General features: G+C 43.1%; 1 protein-coding gene across 1 annotated transcript in view; it reads left to right on the top strand.

Moving 5' to 3' along the window:
* The first annotated feature begins 3,749 nt into the window (after positions 1–3,749).
* Positions 3,750–22,547, top strand: part of LOC104476431 (uromodulin-like 1) — a 45,603-nt gene continuing 26,805 nt past the window's right edge. The window contains exons 1-9 of the mRNA XM_086739976.1: positions 3,750–3,882; positions 10,926–11,087; positions 11,487–11,593; positions 13,510–13,702; positions 14,642–14,782; positions 15,565–15,684; positions 17,455–17,709; positions 19,105–19,217; positions 21,243–21,462. Coding sequence (XP_086596102.1) covers positions 3,765–3,882; positions 10,926–11,087; positions 11,487–11,593; positions 13,510–13,702; positions 14,642–14,782; positions 15,565–15,684; positions 17,455–17,709; positions 19,105–19,217; positions 21,243–21,462 — 1,429 coding nt within the window. The 5' untranslated portion in view covers positions 3,750–3,764. The remainder of the gene's footprint in view (positions 3,883–10,925; positions 11,088–11,486; positions 11,594–13,509; positions 13,703–14,641; positions 14,783–15,564; positions 15,685–17,454; positions 17,710–19,104; positions 19,218–21,242; positions 21,463–22,547) is intronic.

The following is a 22,547-nucleotide window of genomic DNA, read 5'->3' on the forward strand; positions in this document are numbered from 1 at the left end:
TTTAATTCCATTTGATAGTGCCATAATCTCATAGATGGGGGTAATGAGAGCAGAAAGCCAATTTGCTAAAGAGCCCAAATTGATCTAAGCCACATTGCTCAGCAGGAAACTGCTGTCGGCAAATAATTGAACTCCGTGAGTGTGAAAGCTTGTTTCAAACTGGATGGAAGTGATGGATGATGGTAAGGTTGGTAGTGCTGCACCTTTCCCTGTCAGCTGTCACCTTCAGGCTAGCCTCTTCCAGTGAGGGTATCTTTTTGTACCACCGTAGCCATATCTCAGACCTTTTTTTTTTTTGGCTTTGGCAGTCTCATTCTATACCTACTATCAATATTTAAGTATGAAATATGATTTCATATCTTCCTGGACAGCTGCAGCTTCTAATTATAAGCTGTGTCTAATTCTATACCATTTTATTCTCAGTTTCATACCTGTATTTATGTTGCACATTGCTGCAGAGCCTAAGCCAGCTCAGCTGACTCTGGAATTTTTAGCTTTCTGGTGCTACGTCCTCGGTACAGCTGCAGCTCTGCACGGACAACACGAACCTTCAGTGCTCTCCTTACTCAGTTGTTCTCTTCCAGTGCCTGCTTTGCTCTGGTCATGCTAGTACATGAGCTCTGGAGGAATGGAGGGATCATAGTGATGAGGAACCCGGCTGAACTTTTCTTCCTTAGCTACCCTACCCCCTCTAATATCGTTTTATACTCTAACAGTATCGTTTGTGCGAGATTGTTTTTCTTGTTTCCATAGGGAAGAAGTTGTCCTGCTGCTCCTGCCTTCCCTGATCACCAACAGATGTTTGTGCACTTTCTCCAGATAAAGGATAGGTCTGAAATGATTTAGGTACTCTTTCCATCCCACTCAGGGTATTTAGCCATTCAGGTCCCAAAAGAATGAAAGGCGGGGAAAAAAAAAAGCGCTGAAACAAGGGGGTTTTTTTTTGGTTTTTTTTTGGTTTTTTTTTTTCATGCCTATGTGTCTAGAAGCATTTGCTGGGCAGGTATTCTCGATATTGCCTAATGCATGGCAAGGGAATGGTTTACAAAATGCAAGGACAGCTACCTGTTTCTTGTAAGGCACTTGGTGCTTTATGTGAAGTGGTAATTGATCAAGTGCACTGGATAAAAACCAGCCCTTGATCTCTGATTTCTGCTTCAGAACCCATATTTGTTCTCTTTTCCCCTGTCCCAAATTTAACCAGGAAAGAGGTCTTTCAGCTGCTGGCTCTGGAGCTAGCTTCAGGGACCAGACCCAGAAGTGCCCTGCTTGAGGCTGAGAAGGAGGAAGAAGCAGGGAGCGGAATTTCCAGATATGCCCTTATTCTCCATATTTTCCTGCTGACTTGCTCCAAGCAGCAGCACAGGGCTCCCTGGAGCCTGCTGGGAGGTCTCTTGCTCTCACACATGCTCTCTGTAGCGTGCCCCTGGCATCAAACTGCCTTTTGCTGCACGATGAAGGCTCACATGGGTTAGGCAGAGCAGGGCTGGTCTCCCAGGGGCCCGATGCTCTCCCTGGGTCTGATCAGAGGTGAGTTATTTCTGCTGGGGGTGGTCCATGGTCAGTCCCAGCTCCCTGTCCTTCTGCTCTTCCAAAGTGCCCTTGTCCACAGGGCGGTGTTTGTGCCTCTGGGAATTGCACCAAGCAAATAAATTTTTTCTTCATGGCTCTTTGAACATCTAAGGCTGGGGACATCTTTCAGGCTGTTCTTGTTCAAGCAATGACTAGGATTAGGGCTGGTGGAAGACCTTCGGGGTGACTTGTTTGAGCCAGCTTGAGGGATGTATTATGGCCTATGGTATCTATCCCGTGCTTTCTTCTGGACAAATGGATCATCCTATTCAAAGCTCTTTTACTGATCTTCTTCAAATTGCACATATGTCTTTTGTTCAACTGGAAATCTAAACATGATTCCTAAGAACTTGACAATTTGTTTTTTCTTGAATTTTTTTTACTTGTTTCATCTTTTCAGGCAGGAGGTAAGTTGTACCTCTCCTATGAAGACAGGCTGAGATAGTTGGGGCTGTTCAGCCTGGAGAAGAGAAGGCTCCAGGGAGACCTAATTGTGGCCTTCCAGTACCTCAAGGGGGCTTATAAGAAAGATGGGGACAGACTTTTTAGCAGGACCTGTTGTGATAGGAGGAGGGGTAATGGTTTTAAAATAGAGGGAGGTAGATTCAGACTGGATATAAGGAAGAAATTTTTTACGATGAGGGTGGTGAAACATTGGCACAGGTTGCCTGGAGAGGTGGCGGATGCCCCATCCCTCGAAACATTCAAGGCCAGGTTGGACGGGGCTCTGAGCAACCTGATCCAGTTGAAGATGTCCCTGCTCCTTGCAGGGGGGTTGGACTAGATAACCTTTAAAGGTTCCTTCCAACCCTAAGCATTCTATGAGTCTATGAAATAAGATAAGCTGTAAATATTTTAATCGTATGTCTGTTGTATATACTGTGTTAGCTTCAGTCTGTCTGGTGACTAGCACTGGTCCCCTGAGAGCTCTCAGAAATGACAGTCCTACCATACTTGAATCTCTGCAGCTAATTCATATTTATCCTTATTAAAGTTTCTTTTGCTTTATCTAAAGGGTGATATAGGCATTTTAATTCTATCCTATGTATTTCCCAAATGGGACACAGGGTGCCTCAACCCCTCTGGCTTCTATAACACCTCATTAGGAGAATGCCTGATGTCTGTGACATGATTGCAGGTTGCTTGCTGCTAATTCTTAACCTCCATCTGGTTTTGTTGCTGTTGTTGTTGTTTAGGTTTCTTTGTGCTGTTTGTTTTTTTTTTTTCTGCTCCTGCACCAGTATTTCAGTTTTAAGTAAAGCACATAACAAGTTCACTCCTCATTATGATTTGTTTCAGAACTCCTGAAACTGAGTCCCATTCCCAGACCTGCACGAAATTATGTAGTTAATGAACTTATCACTGACTTCATTTATACTGAAGTCAATGAACCACAGCAGCTCTCAAAGGGCCTGATCTAATATGGTCTGCTACAAATGCAGATAGGCAACATAGGAGCTCCAGGAATACCTTTTGTGTCAGATACTTGAAAGTCCTTCTCAGTGATGTATAAGTACTCAGTTTTAGCCTAGGGCAATGTCTGAGGGTTGTCTTATTCCAGACATCTACTGTGACTCATCTGCCCATGAGTTCTTTGCCCTTCATTCCCATTGTAGTCAGCAGAGAAAGATGAGCACTTTGGCACCATGAGCCTGGAGTGGACATCTAAAGTACTGGATGACTCTGCCCTGGAAGTGCCTGTTCTGCTCTACTGTTAATTCCTATTAATGTACATTAATTTCCTTTATATTTACTTGAGTTAAACTGCCCTTTTTCTGCTTTACACCTGAAGGCGCTGAAAGTGCTTTGAATTTCCTGCCTGTCTGCATCCTTTCATGACTGAAGTGATGCCTATGACAAGCAGTCACTATTCATTCTTTCCTCTGTCCATTTTCTGAAGTGACGATCTTCCTCACATCAACCTTCCTGGAAATCATTCATCTGTGTTGGTTCTGTCACTGCTTTCTCACAACAGTATTTTTAACTAGATACTGCAGGGAACTTGTGCTCTGGGGTGACATGTTAGTGCTAATCCCTTTCCTTCCTGTTTTTTTTTTTCCTCTCTAGAAAAAGGCCTCTCTTTGCTGGGGTACCATCTGTGCAACTCTAGCCTGACCAAAAATGTATTTAAAATGGTTGCCTACCAAAAGTCCTATGAGAAAAGCATTTCCTGTGGAGGATGGATACCGTGGATGGTGTGTCCCCGGACGTACTATAAAACGCAGTATCATACTGTTGAAGTCCCTGAAACCATCGCTCTTACAGATTGCTGTGAAGGATATGAACAAGTTGGACTCTACTGCTGTTTAGGTAAGTTTTAGTCAGATTAATAGTTGAAATAAATGCTTCTGATGGAAGAGGATTCACTTAAACTGCAACACGTAAAGGCTTAAGTCAGTTCTGGGGGATGTGTTCCCGTTCACTGAAATCAGTGAGTCCGCAAAAATCTACAGTAAACTTGGTCCAACACAGCAAGGAGTAGATGTGAAAGACTAGTACTCCTGATTTTTGCTCTTTCCCACTCCTGGTCACAAATTCACTGCAGTTCCAGGTAAGCATGAAGAAGGCACCTGCTTACTCCTCTTACAAGGGCTCATTACTTGTCCCAGTTCAGGCCAATATTGGTGGCCAAGGCTAACTCACATAGCCTTGCCTGGTGCTGTGTCTGCTCTGAGCATGCTTGCATTTACAGTAGGAGCTTTCTTCTCAAAAGTAATTCAAGATGCACTTAGGATAATATCGCCTTTGATCTGGAGCAGGATCAGTTTTTTAAACCCAATTTTAGTGTTAATTTAAAACAACCTGTGGCCTCGGGGTACTTTGGTTCCAACTGCTTTCCAATCAAAACTACATTAGAACCCATTTTGTTAGGGCTTCATTGGTTACCTAGGGCTGTGTTGGAGGTCTGGAAACTGGTGAACTTTTTGGTGGATCTGATTTAACTTCTGAGTTTTAACAAGACTCTACTCAGGGACACTTAATCATCTTTGACTCAAGATGGAAGATTTTTCCCCTTTGCACATCAAGACTACCAGGTGTGAACAAGAAATTCCCAATTTTAGCAGAACCTGAGATGTAGACGGAAGAAATTCCTTGGGAAAAAGGAGCTTTTTTTTTTTTAATGGATAAAGCCACGTGCTTTTAATCTGAACAGGCATCTTGGATTATCTAGGCCAGCATTGGACAGTTCCAGCATGCAGAAAAGTTCTACAGGATATATTTTTTTCTCTTATTTTCCATATGACCTTGCATTTTCTCCGTTTCCCCTTTTCAAATTATAGTCCTGGAAATTTACATAGTAACAACAGTGTAACAGAAGATTGAAAAGAAAAGGTCCTGTTGCAACCCTGGTCCTTGCTTTGAGTCATAAGACTTGGGTGACTCAGATCTATGGGAATGTCCCCGAACCTGCTCCTGCATTGGATCATATAACATGACATGAGAGGTTGTGAGACATATGTCTTGTCATGGGATCTGTCAAGAACAATATGTTCATCCTACATTTAAGTTGCTTCAGAGCATTGGAAAATCAACCTCCAAACATTTTTTGCCAGGTGTTTCCTCAACAGTTACTAGGAGAATGTTGTGTCCATCAGGAAAATGCTTTTAGCAGAAAGATGGGAACACAGAAGTAGTCATTGTATTTTACTTGTTCTTAAAATGATTTGCTAGATAAGAGAAATGAAAGCATAATTAGATACACATCATTCTTAATTTATTGTATCCTGCCATTTTTTTTTTTTTTTGTCTCTGTTCCTGTTGTGGAGTGTCAGCCAGGGCAAAATTTGACCTGCAGGTTACGGTGTGTCCAGGCAGTCTTGTCAGACTGGCAAAGGACCCGCTGTGTCAGGTATTTCAGAACCTGTGAAAATCAAGACCGTCTTCTTGAGCGGAAAAAAAAAAAAAAAGCATCCTGGTAACACTTTGAATATTTTTTCCCACTATAATTCTGTGCCTTTTAAAAGGATCTCTAGGGATATTTTAGGCTTGAGAGCTGTTGATGAACTTATTTCATCTAACATTAACAAATCTGTAAATCTCTTGTAAAGCTTAGCTGCAGAATTTCCGCTCTGCCCTTGCCACATTGTTGATGGGCATGCTGGGCAGGTTTGTCCATGAAATACTGTGGTCACCTTGACTCTTTTTCCTGTCAAAGTTAATTTGGGAATACTTTAAACTATAACAGGATTTGTATGGCTTCTAGGTGATTTCTGTGTTTACATTATTCCAGTATCTTTGCTTTTCAGGGCATTAGTCATAAATTCTGTGAATGGTAATGCACTGTCTAGACATAGTCTTTAAATAAATGATGAGAAGAGAAACTGGAACTGCTGAAATTACTGCATAGCATGCTGTTGAACTACTGTTATTTTCTTGACATTATCCGTGCTGGCATGCTCTCCATCCTGCTAGAGGTGGAAAAGTCTCCATGACCTTCTGGAGCAACCTGCTCCTGGCCACTCCCCACCTTTTCTTCCTAGAAGGAAACATTTGCCATTGCCTGGGATATGGCAGGCCCTGCTTTTGTTATTTCTTTACCGTTGGGAAAAAACGTCTAGGTCATTAGTCAAGTTACTCCAGTAGTTCTCACTAGTTGCCCGTCAATCCGTTAGGATAGTATTACACACACACACAGAAACTACTTTAACTTTTTAAAAATTAAATTTCAAAGTTAAGTATCTAGAAGTTAGGAAGTGCTGGATTTAATTCTAAAGGTAGAATTAGATAAAAACAATCTTTGTTTCCTCTCTTTGTGCCTATGGATGCAGATTAATAAACTCTTTTAATTACCTGATCTGGCGCTGCCTTGCCCCAGGACCAGGCTTCCCTGGGTTGCTCAGGGATGATGGAGATCCTCTAAGGGGCTCCCAAGCAGTGCGTCATCCTGGCCTCTGTGTTCGCTGCGTGGTGCAGTGCTCTGCTGAGCCTCTCTCTGAACAGAGAATTATTTGTCACCTCTTGAGGTGAATCCTGGGGCAATTCACAGACAGGAATTTGTCTTCATGAAGCCTGGGGTAAGGGAGGGAGGTTCTCTGCCTTCCACAGCTGGGCAACTGAGCTCCAGAGGGACTGAGATCAAACCATTTTGTGTGCCCACTCTCACACACCTAGGGTGCAGTTTTAATTTTTTACTTTGATTTTGATTTTTGGAGCTCTTAGTGCCGTTTTTAACAACTTGCATGCTTGGAGCGCAGAGCCTTGTGTCCTTGATGGCGACTGTGAGCAGTTCCCTTATTGCTAAGCAGGTCCCAGGGCTGCATGTCAGGTTCCTGTGAAACCTGTGGCTCTGAAAGGTTGTTACGAGTCTGTTGTACAAAACTTACCCAGCATCTTGCAGGAACTTCTTTCAGGCAAAGACAGGGTCCAATTCTCCAGCTGCTTGTATGTTTACTTCTCCTGGTGGCTGTTTTGCAGCCCACCTTCTGCCTTACTGCATAAGATGACACCAGAGAGCTTCCTTATCTACCATCTAACCTTGCCTGATCTCCAGCCAGGGAGAAAAAGGAGTGCATCAGCATGCAATGTAGACTGGTTTTTAAGTGTGCATATACAAAAATATCTTGAAATAAGAAGACCTAGACAACTTTCATCCTGGAGTTTCTTAACTTGAGAGCATCTGATTTGCAATATTAAGACCATGCTTTAATCAGAGTACGCTTTATATGCATAACTTCCCAAAAGTTTCAGAAAAAAACCTATAAAGTAAAAAAACATTCATTTTAGGTGCCCAGGTAGCTCCTCAGGAGGGGTGGGACCTTTCAGAGCCTGCTTGGAGAGGTTTGTGTGTTGAATTTAACAGGAGCAGTAGGGAGCTGTGGCATGCCTGTCCCCTCTTCTTGGGCTCTCACCGGAAAGCCATGGGACACTGGTGTCACCAGCGGCATGCAGGCAGCGTGGCAGCATCCCTCCAGGATGGGAAGGGGAGAACCTCACCTAGAAGCAGTTGTCTCTGTCTGCCCTGCAGTGCCTGCCCCACGGCTCCTGAATATGTACTAGTGAATGATACGGCTTTTCATAGGGAAGGGTGTTAAATATTTGTCAGATGCTGAACCAGCACATCCCAACACTGCCGTCCATCCCAATTAACCCCTGGACAGGCATTCAGGATGGAAAACATCTATCTGAGCAGGTAAAGACTAGCAATGCTCAAAGACCCTGAAAACAGGGTCATATAATGAAAAGTGCTAGTCTGCCTTTGTAACAGGCTTTGCCAGGAACTCTTTCTGTAATATCATAGATTTGTCTCCACCTTCTGATGCCTGAGACGAATGCAGGGTTTTGGTCCCTGGCTCTGCCGCACCCTCTGAGTGAAAGCTGGCCCCTCCAGGTGGAAGGAAGGAGAGGAAGGGGGTTATGGCTGAGCTAATGGTGTCCCTCAGCATCTGTCTCCTGGGAGATCCCCCCATCCTGCAGTCACAGCAGACCTGGTGGCTCTCACATGGGCAGGCTGGTAACTGAGCTTTCGTTGCTAAGCACTGGGTGCTGCATTTCTGCTTCTGTGCAAATAGCAGAGGAGAAAAGCCTATACTTTATCTGGCTGACAGAGGAGTTGGCTGGCTTGCTCCCCAGAGCTGGCAGTGCTGCCTGGTAGGTGACTGTCCCCAAGATGACTGAAGTGGAGAGCAGAAATTGAATTTTCCAAGTTCATCTGGTACAATTAGGCAGAAATGTGATGTGAATCCACTACTGTTTCCGCTGATCTGAAAATTATGACCTTTTGATTTTAGATAAATGGCTAGTGTGGCACTGAGCCAGGCTTCAGTAGTGTTTTCTGAGATTGCGTAGGTCTCATTAAATCTTTTACAGGCCAAAAAAAGACCTAGGTGGAAACCAGCTGTTTTGAACCTCAAACCTGCTTGAACTGCACCTGAATCTCAGAGCTGGAGGGATTTACATACTTGAGTCGAGCTTACAGAGATCCACCTGGTCTGAATAGTCAGGAGCACTGGTGACCTACAGGGAAATCCCTTGGTGCTCGTGGCTGTGCAAGCTCCCGGTGCGAGAGGCTGCTTAGCTGGGACGGAGCAATCGCATGGGACTGGGAATGTGTGGGAGACTCATCTAAGGGCAACTGAGGCCATATCATACCTTATTGTGGCTTTAGACTAGAAAGGAGGAAGAGGCTTTCTAGCAGTAGGACCCATTTTGGGGGATCGGCTTGTAGTGCCAGCCCTAGGGCCAGAAGCAGAGGTTCCTGGTCCGTGCTGGGAAGCAGAATAGGACTACTGGGGCCTTCTGGACACGGAAGTAACTTGAGTAAGATTGCCCAAGCTTTATTATTTCTTACCTCATCCTCCCACTGCAAACCTAGGCCTATGACTCAAAATTAACTTTGGAGGCAGTGTTGGTCCTGGGAAAAACTAGGGAGGGCGAGGGCCCTTGGTTTGCAGGCACAAAGGGGCCCACACTAGGCTGCATTAATCCTACTCCCTGTAGGGCAGCCAGCTGTTTATTGGGGTTGGGATCAGGAGTAGGGTTTCCTAATTTGCTGCCCAGAGCTCTTGAGGATCTAACACCAACTCTGCTTGAAAGATGCTCACAGCCCTGTTAGGGCATGTGCTCATTGACTGTGTGCACACAAAGTACACACACAGAGTGTATCAAACACAATATAAAACAGTGTGGAAAAGTGCTGTCCCATGTACTCTGCATGCAAATCTTTAAAAATACACATGCAAGTCACCTACATGCGGCTCAGAGGTCTCAGCTCAGTGCCCTCCCTGTTCTCCAGCTTGTGGGTTTTGACAGGTTTTTTAGTGGAAGTGTGGTCTCCCATCATTAAATTATGCTTGCTTTTCTTTATTACCTTTCAGAGACCTTTCACAAGCATACTGTGGGCCCCTAAAAAGACACAGACCATAGTCTTAAAGCCACTGCTCTTAGTAGTCTATTTCTTTATGCAAATATGGCTGTATGTGCAGTTGCAGAAGTGGCTGAAAATGATACATGTTGAGTTTTTTATGCCATATTTTGGGCTCAATCCTTGGATTATAGATTCAGCTGTGGATCTGGAAGACTAAAAATTATCTCTGTTAGGGAGCTGAGGCTTTCTGCTTGCCATAACCTCCTGTTCCCCGTGGACTGGCAGAGAGAGGAACTTGGGATGTGCACATGGCAGCAAGTTACATAGATTTAGTTTAGATCTTGATTAATCAAGATAATTTGCCTGTTTAAGAAGGTTACTTTGCTGAGGCCAAAAGTCTTAGACTCAATATTTCTTTCTGCTTCTCAGAAACCTCAGATTTACTATTATTGCTATTATTCAGAGCCTTGGGATAGCAGAAATTGTAAACCCACAGAAATGATGGTTCATGATAGATTTATGGTTTGCTATGGACCTTTCATTTGCTATGAATTTTATTATATTGAATGTGGTTTTCCTGCACTACAACCTATTTCTGTTGCAAGAATAATTTTAATTTTTCTTCTGGCTGACTTTAATTGCCCAGTAATGGATCAAGAGTCCGTAGGACCGAAAAACCTGTAGGTGCAAAATGAATGCAGAAGAGAAATCTTTGAGGCTGATTGAAAATACCAGAGCTGAGTATTACTTGGAGATAGGTTTGAGAGCATGGGTGAAAGTACTGCTTGTAGAGCTTAGAGATATTTTCTTTTTTCCTCTGGAGAAGAGGCTGCTGTCTGCCCTTGGCTTGGGAAGCAATAAGCTCCTGCCTGAGCTGCCCTCTCTGCAAGGCTGTCCGGTGTGGGCTAGCGACCTCCCGGGGTGGCTGGCTGGCAGATACGGAGTGGGTGCTGCCAGGCTGCAGACCACAGGCTCTGTTCTGCGCTTCTTCCCCTCCGTGTAACCCACTTAACTGTACCCAAGAGTGGCATTTTGTCTCCGCTCTCATGTAACGTCTTCAATTACTATAACTAAAGGTTAACTTTGTCATAACAAAAGGTTAAATAAAAACTCTCAATTTCTAGCTTAGACATTACCTATTTCCTTTGATCATTACGTATTATTTGGATTAGTCATAGCTGACACCAGGCACATTTTCTGTTCTGCAGTGCTTCAATGTCTCTACATTTAGAAACTATCTGTCTGTCATTTATTCATCCATCCATCCATCCATCCATCCATCCATCCATCCATCAGTAATTATTAACGGAAAATCATCAATTCAAATTTTCTGTAACAAAAATGTAATGAACAAGAGAAAAATCTGAGAAAATTTACACTCCTGAAATGAAATAATGGTATTTTAGGCTGCTATTTTGTCCCCATTAAAACCTTGGAACAGACGCACTTCTAAAATGAGGAGGAGCTGTTTGCTGTAAATTAAATAACACAATTTTATGGAAACATCTGACTATATTTTTGTTCTCAGAAATGTTTTTTTTTTACTTAGCACTCAATAGATCCAGTGTATTTGCCTCAAGACCTGGTCTTTGTCCAATGGAGAATATGGAAACATCTGATTATCCTTGCACGTTCGATACTGAATGTCCAGGGCTTAAAAAATGCTGCAACTCATCCAAAGGAGCAGGCTGTGTGGATCCAGTGCCAGAGGGTATGTTACTGATAAATTCAAGACTGCTTCTAATAGAAATATGCTTAATTTTTCCTTCTGAGTGTGGGAGTGAGCTGGAAAACTGTTACCATAGCTCTTCATGAAACAAATACGGGAATCTGCTTTGGATCAATTCCAGGATATTCAGTTTCAGTATTACACTCATGAGTGCTGAACTGTGGGTGCTATGGGTCCAGCGAACCTTGCGTGGCTTCTCCTTTGCTGGCACCGTTGCCTGCAGCATAAGGCGAATGAGGCTGTAGCTGATGCCTGTACGTGGACCCTTCATATTTGCAAAGTTAAAGCTTGCTTAGGTTTCTCAGAGCCTTCCTATAGCTCTGGCACTTTCTATAGCATCAGACCTGAGATGACTTGGCTCTTTTATTTTGTATGCTTCAGAAAGAACATACTGGTACAACGTGACAGTGCTTGTGAAAATGGATTTTAATGAATTAATCAGAGTGGATTCCCACCTTCTGAATCATTCACGCCTTTTGCACTCCATGGTATGTACAAACACAAACACTCCTGTGTGTTGCTTATTGCATCCATGTTTCTGTTAGTCAGTAACCACCACTTGCTCCAGCCCAGGAGGGATCTCGTAGTCCGCTGTGTTGGGCCTAATCTTGTCAGCCAGTTGCTCCCTCTCTGTTCCACCAGATAATTTTTTTGGGCCCTAATTTATCCCTAATTGGTGAATGTCAGACTCATTCTCAAGGAGCTCAAGTAACATTGATTTATCAACTTCTTTAGGAGATTTTTCAGGTTTCTTGCAAGGGCAGTTTAAAGACATTCTCAAATATAGGTTCTTTTTCCTGCTTAAGCATAACCTTGCTCCAGGTCTATCTTAGTTCAGTTTTGGATCTATGACTGGTTCCAGATTTCAAGACCTGCAAAGCGTGATGTTTTCTCATAAGGAGTTTTGAGTTAAACTTCTCAAGAGACAAAATTGATCTACGGCATTGGGACCTACAGGGCAGGTGGACTCAGCATCGCCAGAAGTTTTGCTGTGAAACTTCAGGATTATGGCAGAGGACTGTGTCTGAGTCAAGGGCATTTTGTTGTCATTCTTGCCAAAGAAGCAACACTGGGAGACACAGCAGGGTGTTGCTTTTGATGTAGGAGTAAGGCTGTGCCATGTGCATGGGTTAACAGTGGCAGGGGCAACAAGGCATGCATGGCCACGCAACAGCAACATGGCATGCCTCTCCCTATCCCCAACACAGCAGGTAGGAAGAGTCCGAGGCAACCAAGAAAAACACAGCCCTAGCAGAGGTGTGAGGCACACTTCCTGAAAGGAGGGTCTGCAGGAGGAACCAGGCTACAAACAAGGCTTAGACAAGGGAGCTCGCTTTGTCCTCTAAGTGGTATTTAGGAAATGGATTGATGAACTAGGACAAAGACCCTCCAGGCCATAAACTCGAAGCATTTCCTTACTACGTATCACCATGCCATGGAGAACACCAGGCTTGGATGTGGTCTTTGAAAGGTACCCAAGAGGGCAGTTCCCTATGTCCCTTAATTTTTATTTTTGCTCCTCCCCAGTTTCCAGCTGGGAGCAGACTGGTAGCAAAGGAAACCCTTGTCCCATCATCAGCTAGCGCTGATTGGCAGAAGAACAGAATGTAGCAGTAGCATGGAAATGTTGCATGAATTTGCTTCTTTCTCCTACCTGAATTCACCCTTCTCATATCCTAAAAAAGTGAGAAAGCCTGGTCCTGTCACTGTACAGTAAGGAATAGAGAGCAGTGATCTACCAAGACTTTCATATTTTGGTTTAAAGCAAGATTTGGCAAAGTCAAACACTCAAAAAATAGGAAATATAAACGTTTTCCAGGCCCTGTCTGCTTCACTGACTCCTAGTACTGAGCCCACCACCATTCCTGTCCCTTCTCCGATCCCTGACTTGCAGTTGTGATGACTTGGTCAGTCCTGGGGTCTCTATGTTGCTCTTAGTCCCAACCTTTTTGCTCAGTCTATTGCTTTTCTTCTTTTTCTTTCTATTCCCTTTGCCAGCAGTCTTTTTAGTTGCTTAAAGTAAGAAGTGTTGGACAGCTTTATTACAGATGCACTGTAACAGCATGTCTCAAGTCTATTTTGTCTATTGAGATTTTGGTGTTTAAGCATTACAAGCCAAAGAGACTTTTCTGATATCTTCCTGAGTTGCGTCCTCCTGCCTAAGCACTGGAGGTCTGACAAGCTTGGCATCGCTATACTGTAACTCTGTTGTAAAATGTGATAATAAGAAGAGCTCACCTTGCATAAACACAGACCTAAACCTGGCGCTTTGCTATGTTTTCTGAATTGGTGCTTTCTACACTCAGACAATGATGATAATCATTGCATAGGTTATGCCTTATTGGCGTACAGCTGTGCTGATAAAGGAACAGGATACGGAAGTGTTTGTTCCTCTGTTTTCCAGATTACTGGTGCATTACAGCCCTTGAATGCCTCTGTGCACCATATCCAGAGTAATCGTGCAGAAATATACGCTGGGACGGTGACCTCGCAGGTTCTCATTGGCCTGCACCAGCCAGCTCTGCTCACGGAGGTTTCTTCTTCCTTGAAGGACATTGTGAAGCGCGCGTATGAAGTGATCGACACAGAAGTGCAAGGTTAATTATAATAATCCTGTCATAGGGGAAAGCTTTTTCAGGGGGTTTAATCCCTCTTCATTTGGATTTTTATCTGTATGACTATCAATTTGCTTTCAAAAATACAGTGTAGTGCATCTTGTAAACTTTGCAAATATGGCCCTAGCCTATCCCTTATAAGGTGGAGAGTGTAGTGAGCTAACAATTATTTTGGAGTGAATAGTGTGTTGGGGAATATCCTTGCTTCCTTAATTACATTTATTTACTCCTCATAGCATAACCCATGTTCATATGAAAAAACAAAGGTGTTCAAATTTGTAGCACAAACTTTAGTTGTATTAAACAGGCTCTTAAAAGAAGTATTTTCTTGGGAAGCAGGTACACCCTGCTTTTATGTGTTACTGACAGTAGCTTGCAAGGAGTATTGATAGCTTGTTAATTACTATAGCAAATTATTACCTACTTGTTAAATGATAGCTGAATATTTAAATATATTCAGTTTAAATTATTTTAATCTACTTATTATTGTGTAGTAATCTGAACATTTTCACTCCTGAAATGCATCCATAAGCGCTGTTGTCATCACTTCTTATTCTGTGTTTACTTTTGAAAACTCAGTTCAACTTTCAGTGAAATCACTGGGTAGATCTCCTTCCCCCTGCTGCTGATGTCTCTTAGGTTTGGATGGCACCCTGGAAATGTAAGCAAGAGCTGCCACTAACTGTCCTCTTATTCAAAAAAATTGGAGTAAAAAGTGATAGGGTTTTAACTGAACCGGGTCTAGTTTCGGGGAAGGGCAACTTTCTGATTTCATTGCACCCATATACATCCAGAATTACTTCAGCAGAGTTACTGGAGATTTATACTGAATTTATCGTATCCATAGCCTGGTCTACACACATTGCAGATCAATCTTGACACTGCTATCAATACCTGTGCAAGCAGTATTCTTTTTCTTAGATGTCAATGAATGTTCCTATGCTGAATTCAACGCTTGTCCCGAGAAAAACACTTGTGTAAATCTGGAGGGTTATTACAGCTGCAACCCTCAGCATGAACACATGGATGTCAGCCCTCACCAGCTGAGCACAGGAAAGGAAGGTAGGAAATGTGGGTTTCACCTTGGGAAATACTGAGGTTACTTCTACAGGACTTGGTGGTCTATTGCAGGAGTCGCTTGCAAGGCAAAAATTTCTGGAGCACACAGTGCCGCTTCTCCTCCTGTTGGGAGAAGATGCCACGTAAGCCAGATGTTAGCTATTTCTGGTTGAAATATAGTCTATTTATTTCACTTTACCTAGCTGTTTCTCCTGTCTCACCCTTGACTGTCCTCTCCCTCTAGCTTCAAACCCTGACTGCTTCTCAGAGCAATTCACTCAGTATCAGTACACGTCCCCAGCCTCCTGGGGACATAATATTAGTGACACTGTTTGCACATGAACTCTCCTTCCCATTTTGACTGCAGCTGGGAGTCAGTGGTTGTATAATCCCACCCTGGATTATACAGGGTCCTCCGCTGGAGGGAGGCGGGGCTTGGCAATGGATGAAATAATACTTTGCGGTACCAGTTCAGCAAAATACAGAGGCGTGTACTTATAGCCCACAGACATCAATGGGCCTGCTAATAGGCTTAAAGGTAATGAGATAAATAAGTGCTTGCAGATTCAATGCTTTAGTTAGAAAACAATTTATAATCCTTTAATCTCAAAAATTAAGATAATGTATTATTTTATGCTTTCATTATATGATAATACATTTATTTTTGTTTCCATTTATATTACTTCTATTGCTGCTTTTCAGCTGTGGAAAACATGAATGGTATTATTTTGGATTTGCTTTGTTACGAATGCTTTAGCTCTTGGATAATACTGTATTTCCCCTAGGCATGGCAGCATCTACTCCAAGTTCAGCATTGGATCTCACTAACACTAGCAATAGCTCTCCATCTATAAGTAATTCAAGTCTCTTGTCCATGACTAACCAGTCTACAGATGCTGAGTGCTGTAAGTAACCTTGACTTTGAATTAATATTGTCTTGTTTTTAATTCAGCCGCTCTTTGATCCCTTTGTCCCGGGGCTGGTGGAGTTACAGGAGGGTGTTCACAGAAGCTGATAATAATTTTGGAGTGAATCTCCACCTATGGAAATGGAAAGAGAGACGCTGCCCCAACGGGACATTTGGATCGAGGGCTGTGGTGGTGTCAAGTGATCACTGGAGAAGCCCCACTGTCATCTCCACAGCTACTGAAGGGAACTGGCCTCCTGGAGGTGGAGGTGGCCATGCTAGGCTCCTTGAGCCACTTGTGCCTGGTGAGCCATTCAAGTGCAGGTCCCATCATAGGTCTTGTGCTGGATAATCCTCCAGCGCGAGAAGCATGCCAGCAAGGGCTGCACAAGGCCAGCACTGCTCACTTGCCCTGCACTCAACTCACTGCATATCCTGGGCTTATCCTGGAATGAGCTATGGGAGGATCTGCTACCAACATCAGGAGCTCCTCCTGGCCTCAGCCACGGTCATGTGGGCCTCTTGCTTTTGAGTCCATGAAGATATTGGTGGGAGACATAAGTCAGGGAGCTTGGCCATAGCTACCCTTCATGGGAGTTAACCTTTGTGTATACTCTCCCTGCTACATATGATAGCTATCTGAGGGACTATGATGGAAACCCCAGTAGATTTGTCTTTATATGGGTGACTTCAGCCCTTTCAGGTGAGAGTTATCACAGTCTTTTTACAACAACATCCTCTTCTTTTTGTGCGAGGCAATACCTTTAAATAGTTTTTTGCCAAGTTCAGAGAAACAGGCTGGCTATTCTCGACCTTCATCCACAACTTCTGATCCAAGCTGAAGCTAGAGGAATTAAACTGAAGTCCCTCTAGAGCCGGGTGGTATGGCTTTGGGGGTGTTTGGCAGCCACCTGAATCAGAGGCCTAGAAGCAATTGAAATTGAAAATTGTCCTATTGAAATTATTTAAGAAAACAACCCCTTTTCTCAAGTTAACCATTAGCATGAAAGAATTGAAGATGTGGCAGCAGCATGCCGTGGTGAAGGTTAGCGTGAGTGATGATGTTCATCTCACCTGACTCCTGCTGTCTACAGAAGAGGTGTCTAGTCTGTGCTCACCATCTGGGCTCTCTCTCTAGTAGGTGGAGACAGACAGGCTCATCTTACCAGAGGGCAACTCATCTTACCAAATTTAGACACCTCCTCCTCCTTTGAGGAGAGAAATAATATCTGAAGGGTCCTGTCTTTTCCCATTGACATGACAATGATTGCACTGGACTAGAGTGGCATAAATAGGTGAAATGCTGCCCACCACTCTATCCCCAGCCTGTGAAAGCTGGAGTCTGTGGGGTTTTTCCAGGCATAAATCAAGGCAGCCTTTGCCTGAAGAGATGCATTTTGATAATTAAAGTGACAAGAGGCAAAGCAGGTGTCAATGTATGTAGAGTACACAGATTCACTGTTCCAAACTTATTCCTGTTGCTTGAACCTGTAGCTCAGTGGCTGACCGTTGATGTTACTAGAGATTCAACACAAATACGGGCAGTAAAAGGAAATAAAAGAGTAAGCACTCAGTTAGTCTCTCTAGTGAGATGGTTCATGGACAATGGGACTTGGTAGTGTGAGTGGGACAGAATCTGTCCTGATGTAAAGAAGAACTTCCCCTATTGATTGTCAAAGTGCTTGTCTGTAATGGATTTAGAATAACACAATGCTTTAAAGATTACATGCTGCTTTTTCTGTGGTGACTCTTCTTGGGGCTGCAACAGATCCCTCTGCAGTTAGAAACCACCAAATCTTCAGCGTTACCAGCAACAGTTTTGAAATGTCCTGGCATGTCACTTCTACTCTGAACCATATTTTCCAAGTCCAAGTGTTCAAGGGGAAAGAGATTGTACAAAACCTGAAGACAGAGGAAATGAAAATGGACGTGTCTGGACTGGAAGCAGGTGTGATGTATTCTGTAGAGATCAGCTATGAAACCTGTGGAAAAACCAGCATCTCCCATCAAAACATTAAAACAGGTAAACAGCCACTTTAAAAAAATATATATTTTTCTCTCTGTCTCTATCTCCAGTCACAGTTCAGCAATGATCCATTTGCTCCTCCTTGAACTCAATTTCTCACCTCCTTCAGCACTTTTTCTCTCCTCTACCTCAGCATTTATGCAACCCAGACTATCAGGCAGCAGAGCTCTGGCCTTAGTTGATAAAGCAGTGCTGGAGCTGACTCAGACTATTACAGATATCATGCTAAGCTAGAATACATTTTGTTTTTCAGTGCCTGGCACTGCTTTCTCCTGACAACCATCTCCCATCAGGCCCTAGTTTTCCTGGTTGACAGCTGTGGCCAGTGACAAATCCAGTCAACTGGTTTGTCAAGGGCTCAACTGAGCTAACAAGAGTACCCAGAGGAAGGCCAGGTTCAGCTGAATATTTGTGAGTGACCAGGATTACAGGGAATAACAAGGGCTGTGCAAGAAAGCTTGCAAAATGCCTGCATAATTTTGTTCAATTAGCTAGTGATGCTAGATCCCTGAGACCTTAGTCTGTTGACTAAACATAGTTTTGCTTTTCCTTTATCTTTACATTATTTCCTAAGCCTTCATGCAAATAAAGAAAGAAATCTCTCCCCATTTTCTTCAAAAAGCAGGCAATGAACTATTTAATACTGGCCAGAGTGAGAATGCTGCTGTTTATGTTTATCCCGAAGAGCCTTCCCTTTGATCGGGTGAGGGATGAGTCCAGTTTGAGTCAGAAGGAAATTACTCCCTTTGTAGAGGGAAAGTAGGAGGTCTGGTGGTTACAGACACAGGAGGCTGAACTTCAGAGTATGAAGCTGGAGCTGTTGAGAAAAAGAAAAGATCAGTCCAAAGCCTAACAGCCTCAGATTATTTATGGAGGTTAAAGTGGTTAATAGGTTCCTTGGTTCTTGATTTTGGCTCACATGCTCTGTACGTTACCTGTCAGGGCTTACCAGAGAGAGAAGAGGCACGCACTGTTTTTTGTTACTATTTTTAGTTTAGGAATATATTTACTAGCTACACTACCAAAATCACGAGAAATATAGTAATTGTAACTGGTGGACCAGCCATAAGCTCACAGGCAATTCAACCCTGGATGTGACTCTAATGCAGGATTTATGTAGGGTCAGGTCCACAAAGATATGTGTATACCCAGTTCTCATGCAGTTGTAATTAGGCACCTAAATAAGCTTTATGGTGAGTGCATCTTGTCAATGTATAGGAAGCTTGTAGCAGAATATTGTCTTTATTTTATTGGTTGAGTATCGAACTCTCTCAACCTTCTCGACCACCTTCTCCCTTCATCATCTGAGATTTTGCTCTGAGTACATCAGGTTTGACTGAATCCTTTCCTCTTCTGCTTTGTCAGTGTGTGTTTTAAAATTGTGTCCTACAGAGGCCAAGATATTTGGTGTTACTATGAGGATTCTCAACTACAACTTCACTGATGATTTCTATAATGCCAACAGCTCAGCATACGAAGAATTTTCAAGACTGTTGCTTACAGAGGTAATGCTAAAATATCTGTGGGTAATATATATATATATATATTTTCAATTTAGAATTTATTTAATGTAATAGAGGATTTTATGCTAGGTTGAAATATCCCATCATCATACTGTTTCCTGTGACCTTTCCTTATAATTAAAACAAAATTCAACTGACTAAACAGATCAAGCCCTTGGCTTTATTAGCGATGGAGTCAATGAGAATTTTCCCCTACAGAAAAGTAAAGGAATTAAAAATGCAGGCATGCAACAGGGACTCCTTTCCTTGGATCTTTAGTTTGGCAATAAACTCACAGTAAATTGACGTGAGGCTTTTTAATGGATTATTGAAATGATGTTGCTGGCATTCATTTCAGCCCTGTCTTCTTAATAAACGTCTGACTGCTCTCAAAGCTCTTTCTTCTTTAAGAAAAATTACCGGGTCAGGCTTTCTTCTCCAGCCCCATTCTTTGCATGCACACATGTAGCCACTGTCCTTGCTCAGGTGTAATCAGCCATAAACAAAACTTGAGTCATGAAGTCTGTTGTGAGCTCTCAGCTTCCCAAGCAGGGGGGACATTTCAGATGCACTGATCTCTTACAGTTTTTTGGGGTTTTTTTGTAGAGAACAGGGACCAAACAGAACTGGGATCTCCATCCAAAATGAGACTTTCCCAAAACAAAGGGGCACTTGTGAACATATGTGAATGTAAATCTGAGGAAAAAAAATATGGAGATACACTTTCAAAAGCAGTATAGAAGAGGGATTTGCTCATAAGAAATTGCAAGGAGGATTTTTTGTGAGTGAATCTCCTCTGAGACCTAATTGGCATAATGGAGTTGGGAAGGAAAAGTAGCGTTGCTCATATGCATTGCTTTTGCTTCCCTGGGTGTTTGGAAGCATATCCCTCGCTTGCGTCCTCTCTTTTTCTTGCCTCCCCACCCTGACTTTAAATCAATTTGTAGGAATATTTTGAGCAAGCTCTGGCTGAACGGGAACAAAGCTGTGTGGATTTATGGCACTGCATTGTGTGCCAAAAGGCATGCTTTGAGGTGTACCTAGGAACAAAAGATTCAAGCATGGAGATGCCTTCTAGAGATGTAAGGCAAAACTGCCAGTTCCTGCACAGCTCAAATATTGACAGCAGTATGCCAGCTTTAACGTTCAAATTAACACCACTTGTTCAACTGGTGTGTCTACTTACTGGACTGGTAATCAACTATGGTTTAATTTTTATATTTCCTTAAAGTTGGTCTGTCTCAAACACATTTTCTTGAGGTTATCCACCTTCCTTTTTCTTGTCTCTTGTCTTGAGATTTGTCATTGGACTTGGCTGCAGGCTGAACTTGGACTGATGAGTTTCAAATAATCACTGGGAGCTAAAGCTATGCCTATACTGGTAAATGAAACATTCTCTAGCACTGACACCAGTTGGCACAAACCAGCCTGCATCCATGCAGCTGGGTATACCAAAATATGGCAGTCACATTCAGATTGTCTGTTGGGACTGGCTCCTGGCCGATGCTAAGTGTCAAACTCTGCTTGGGTACTGCCTGGGGGACTGCTAGATGGTGGCAGCCAAAATCAAGCCAGAGTCTGCTCCAGCAGCAGTGGAGATGACCAAGTTCCAATATCTGGGAGTGCAGAGGTGAATGTATAGGAGGCTTGGGTCAAAAAGCTTACGTGGCAGTCAGAGCTCATATCAAGGGTCTGATGTATGCAGACTTACCAGGCAAATTCAGCTGTCATGTGGGTGAACAGGGGCAGAAGGAATTCTGCTCCCTTGAGCCAAAATGAAATTTGGTTTGTAAGACCAGTGGTCAGATGTGTACATTTTCAAGGGTACCTAGGTGCACCAAGGAGGCTAACAGTTCTCTGTGCCTCAATCATCTCCAAAACATAAGGTTTCTGAAACACTTTTCTTTTTACAAGATTTTCTATGTTCTGCATACATAAATCTTTAAAATGGTACCACTATGGTTCAGTTTCAAAAGCAGCTATTCTTGTTGGGTTCCTAATTGTCAATGCCTCTCTCCCTTTGCTCAGCTTGAAAATTCATTTCCACCCAACATTTCTGCTTTATACAAGTCTGGGAAACTGAAAGTGCAGACTGAATCTCTGCAAGCCGGCAGCGTCATTGTGAAGCTCAGAATCACTGTGCAGGATCCTGAGTTTCCAGTCGATGTCTCCACATTTGCCCTAGTGATTTCTTACCTGCACAACAGCTCTGGGCTTTTGGTGGATCAACAAAACACTGCAGTAGAAGGTAAGATTTTTAGGAGTTTTTTGCTTCCACATAATGAAACAGGGTTTGTATTTTGATTGCGCATGGTATCACCAGCATTCTTCACTAAAAATCCTTCTTAGAGAGACAAAGTGTCTGGTTTGTTGGAGGGAAAACCATCATATGAGAACTCCTCCATGGGCTTTTATTCATAAAGCAAGAAGGTGTTGGAAGAAGGAGCATCGGCCATCCCCAGGTACCTGCAGACCCTGCTTCCCTCCATTGTTTTTAAGGAGGAGTGGAGCCCTTGATTTCATATCAATTTTCTACCTTCTCCTCTTTGTGAGCAGTTGGAAGTTTGCCGTATCTTTCTCACACTGAATTGCAGACAGGATTAATGAGGAGTATTTGTAGCCTTTAGATACATGTGCCCTCTAGACAATTTTGTGTTTCAAGGCTGTGGGGCTGTATTTGGGCGAGGGGTTAAGAAAATAAATGTGACATCTTCACCATAGAAATCCAGCCAGAGAAATTCCCAAATGCCTTCTCAGTGAATAGGACTAAAGAGACGTGTATGGAATTTATGTTAAACTAGGCCTTTGTTTGATGTTCAGTTATAATAACTTTTATCATCAAAGGACTAAATTCTAGCTTCAGGTTTCCCAGCTGCCAGAGCCAGCCAGAGTTCAGCGAGCTGCCAACGCCAACAGAATGGGTTATTCTTCTCCTCCAGTGTACGGAGCCCTTAAAAGCTTATTTACTGTGATCAGGGAAAACTCCCTTTGGAGTTGCAGAGCATATGGAGGTTAAGGGGAACAAGACAGGAAAAAAATAGGAAAGACAAATTGCACCTGAATCCTACAAATACCACAGTGGTAGCAGATACTGAATTACAAGATGCTGATGTGTGCCAAAGTACTTTACAACTGTTATTGATCCTGGGACCAAAAGAGGTGGGAGGAAGAAGGCAATAGCTCTGGACTGTTACTTTAATCACAGAAAGCCAGGTGGCTTCCAGTAGCAGCACTCTTAGCCAGGAGCACAGCCAACTCCTCCACTCCTCCTTAGGGGTAGAGAAAAGGGGTCTATTTCTTAGCTCGGCCCAAACAAGCATTTGTTTGACATGA

This window comes from Chlamydotis macqueenii, chromosome 1 (genome assembly GCF_036417535.1).
Source record: "Chlamydotis macqueenii isolate bChlMac1 chromosome 1, bChlMac1.mat, whole genome shotgun sequence".
In the NCBI taxonomy this organism is placed as follows: domain Eukaryota; kingdom Metazoa; phylum Chordata; class Aves; order Otidiformes; family Otididae; genus Chlamydotis; species Chlamydotis macqueenii.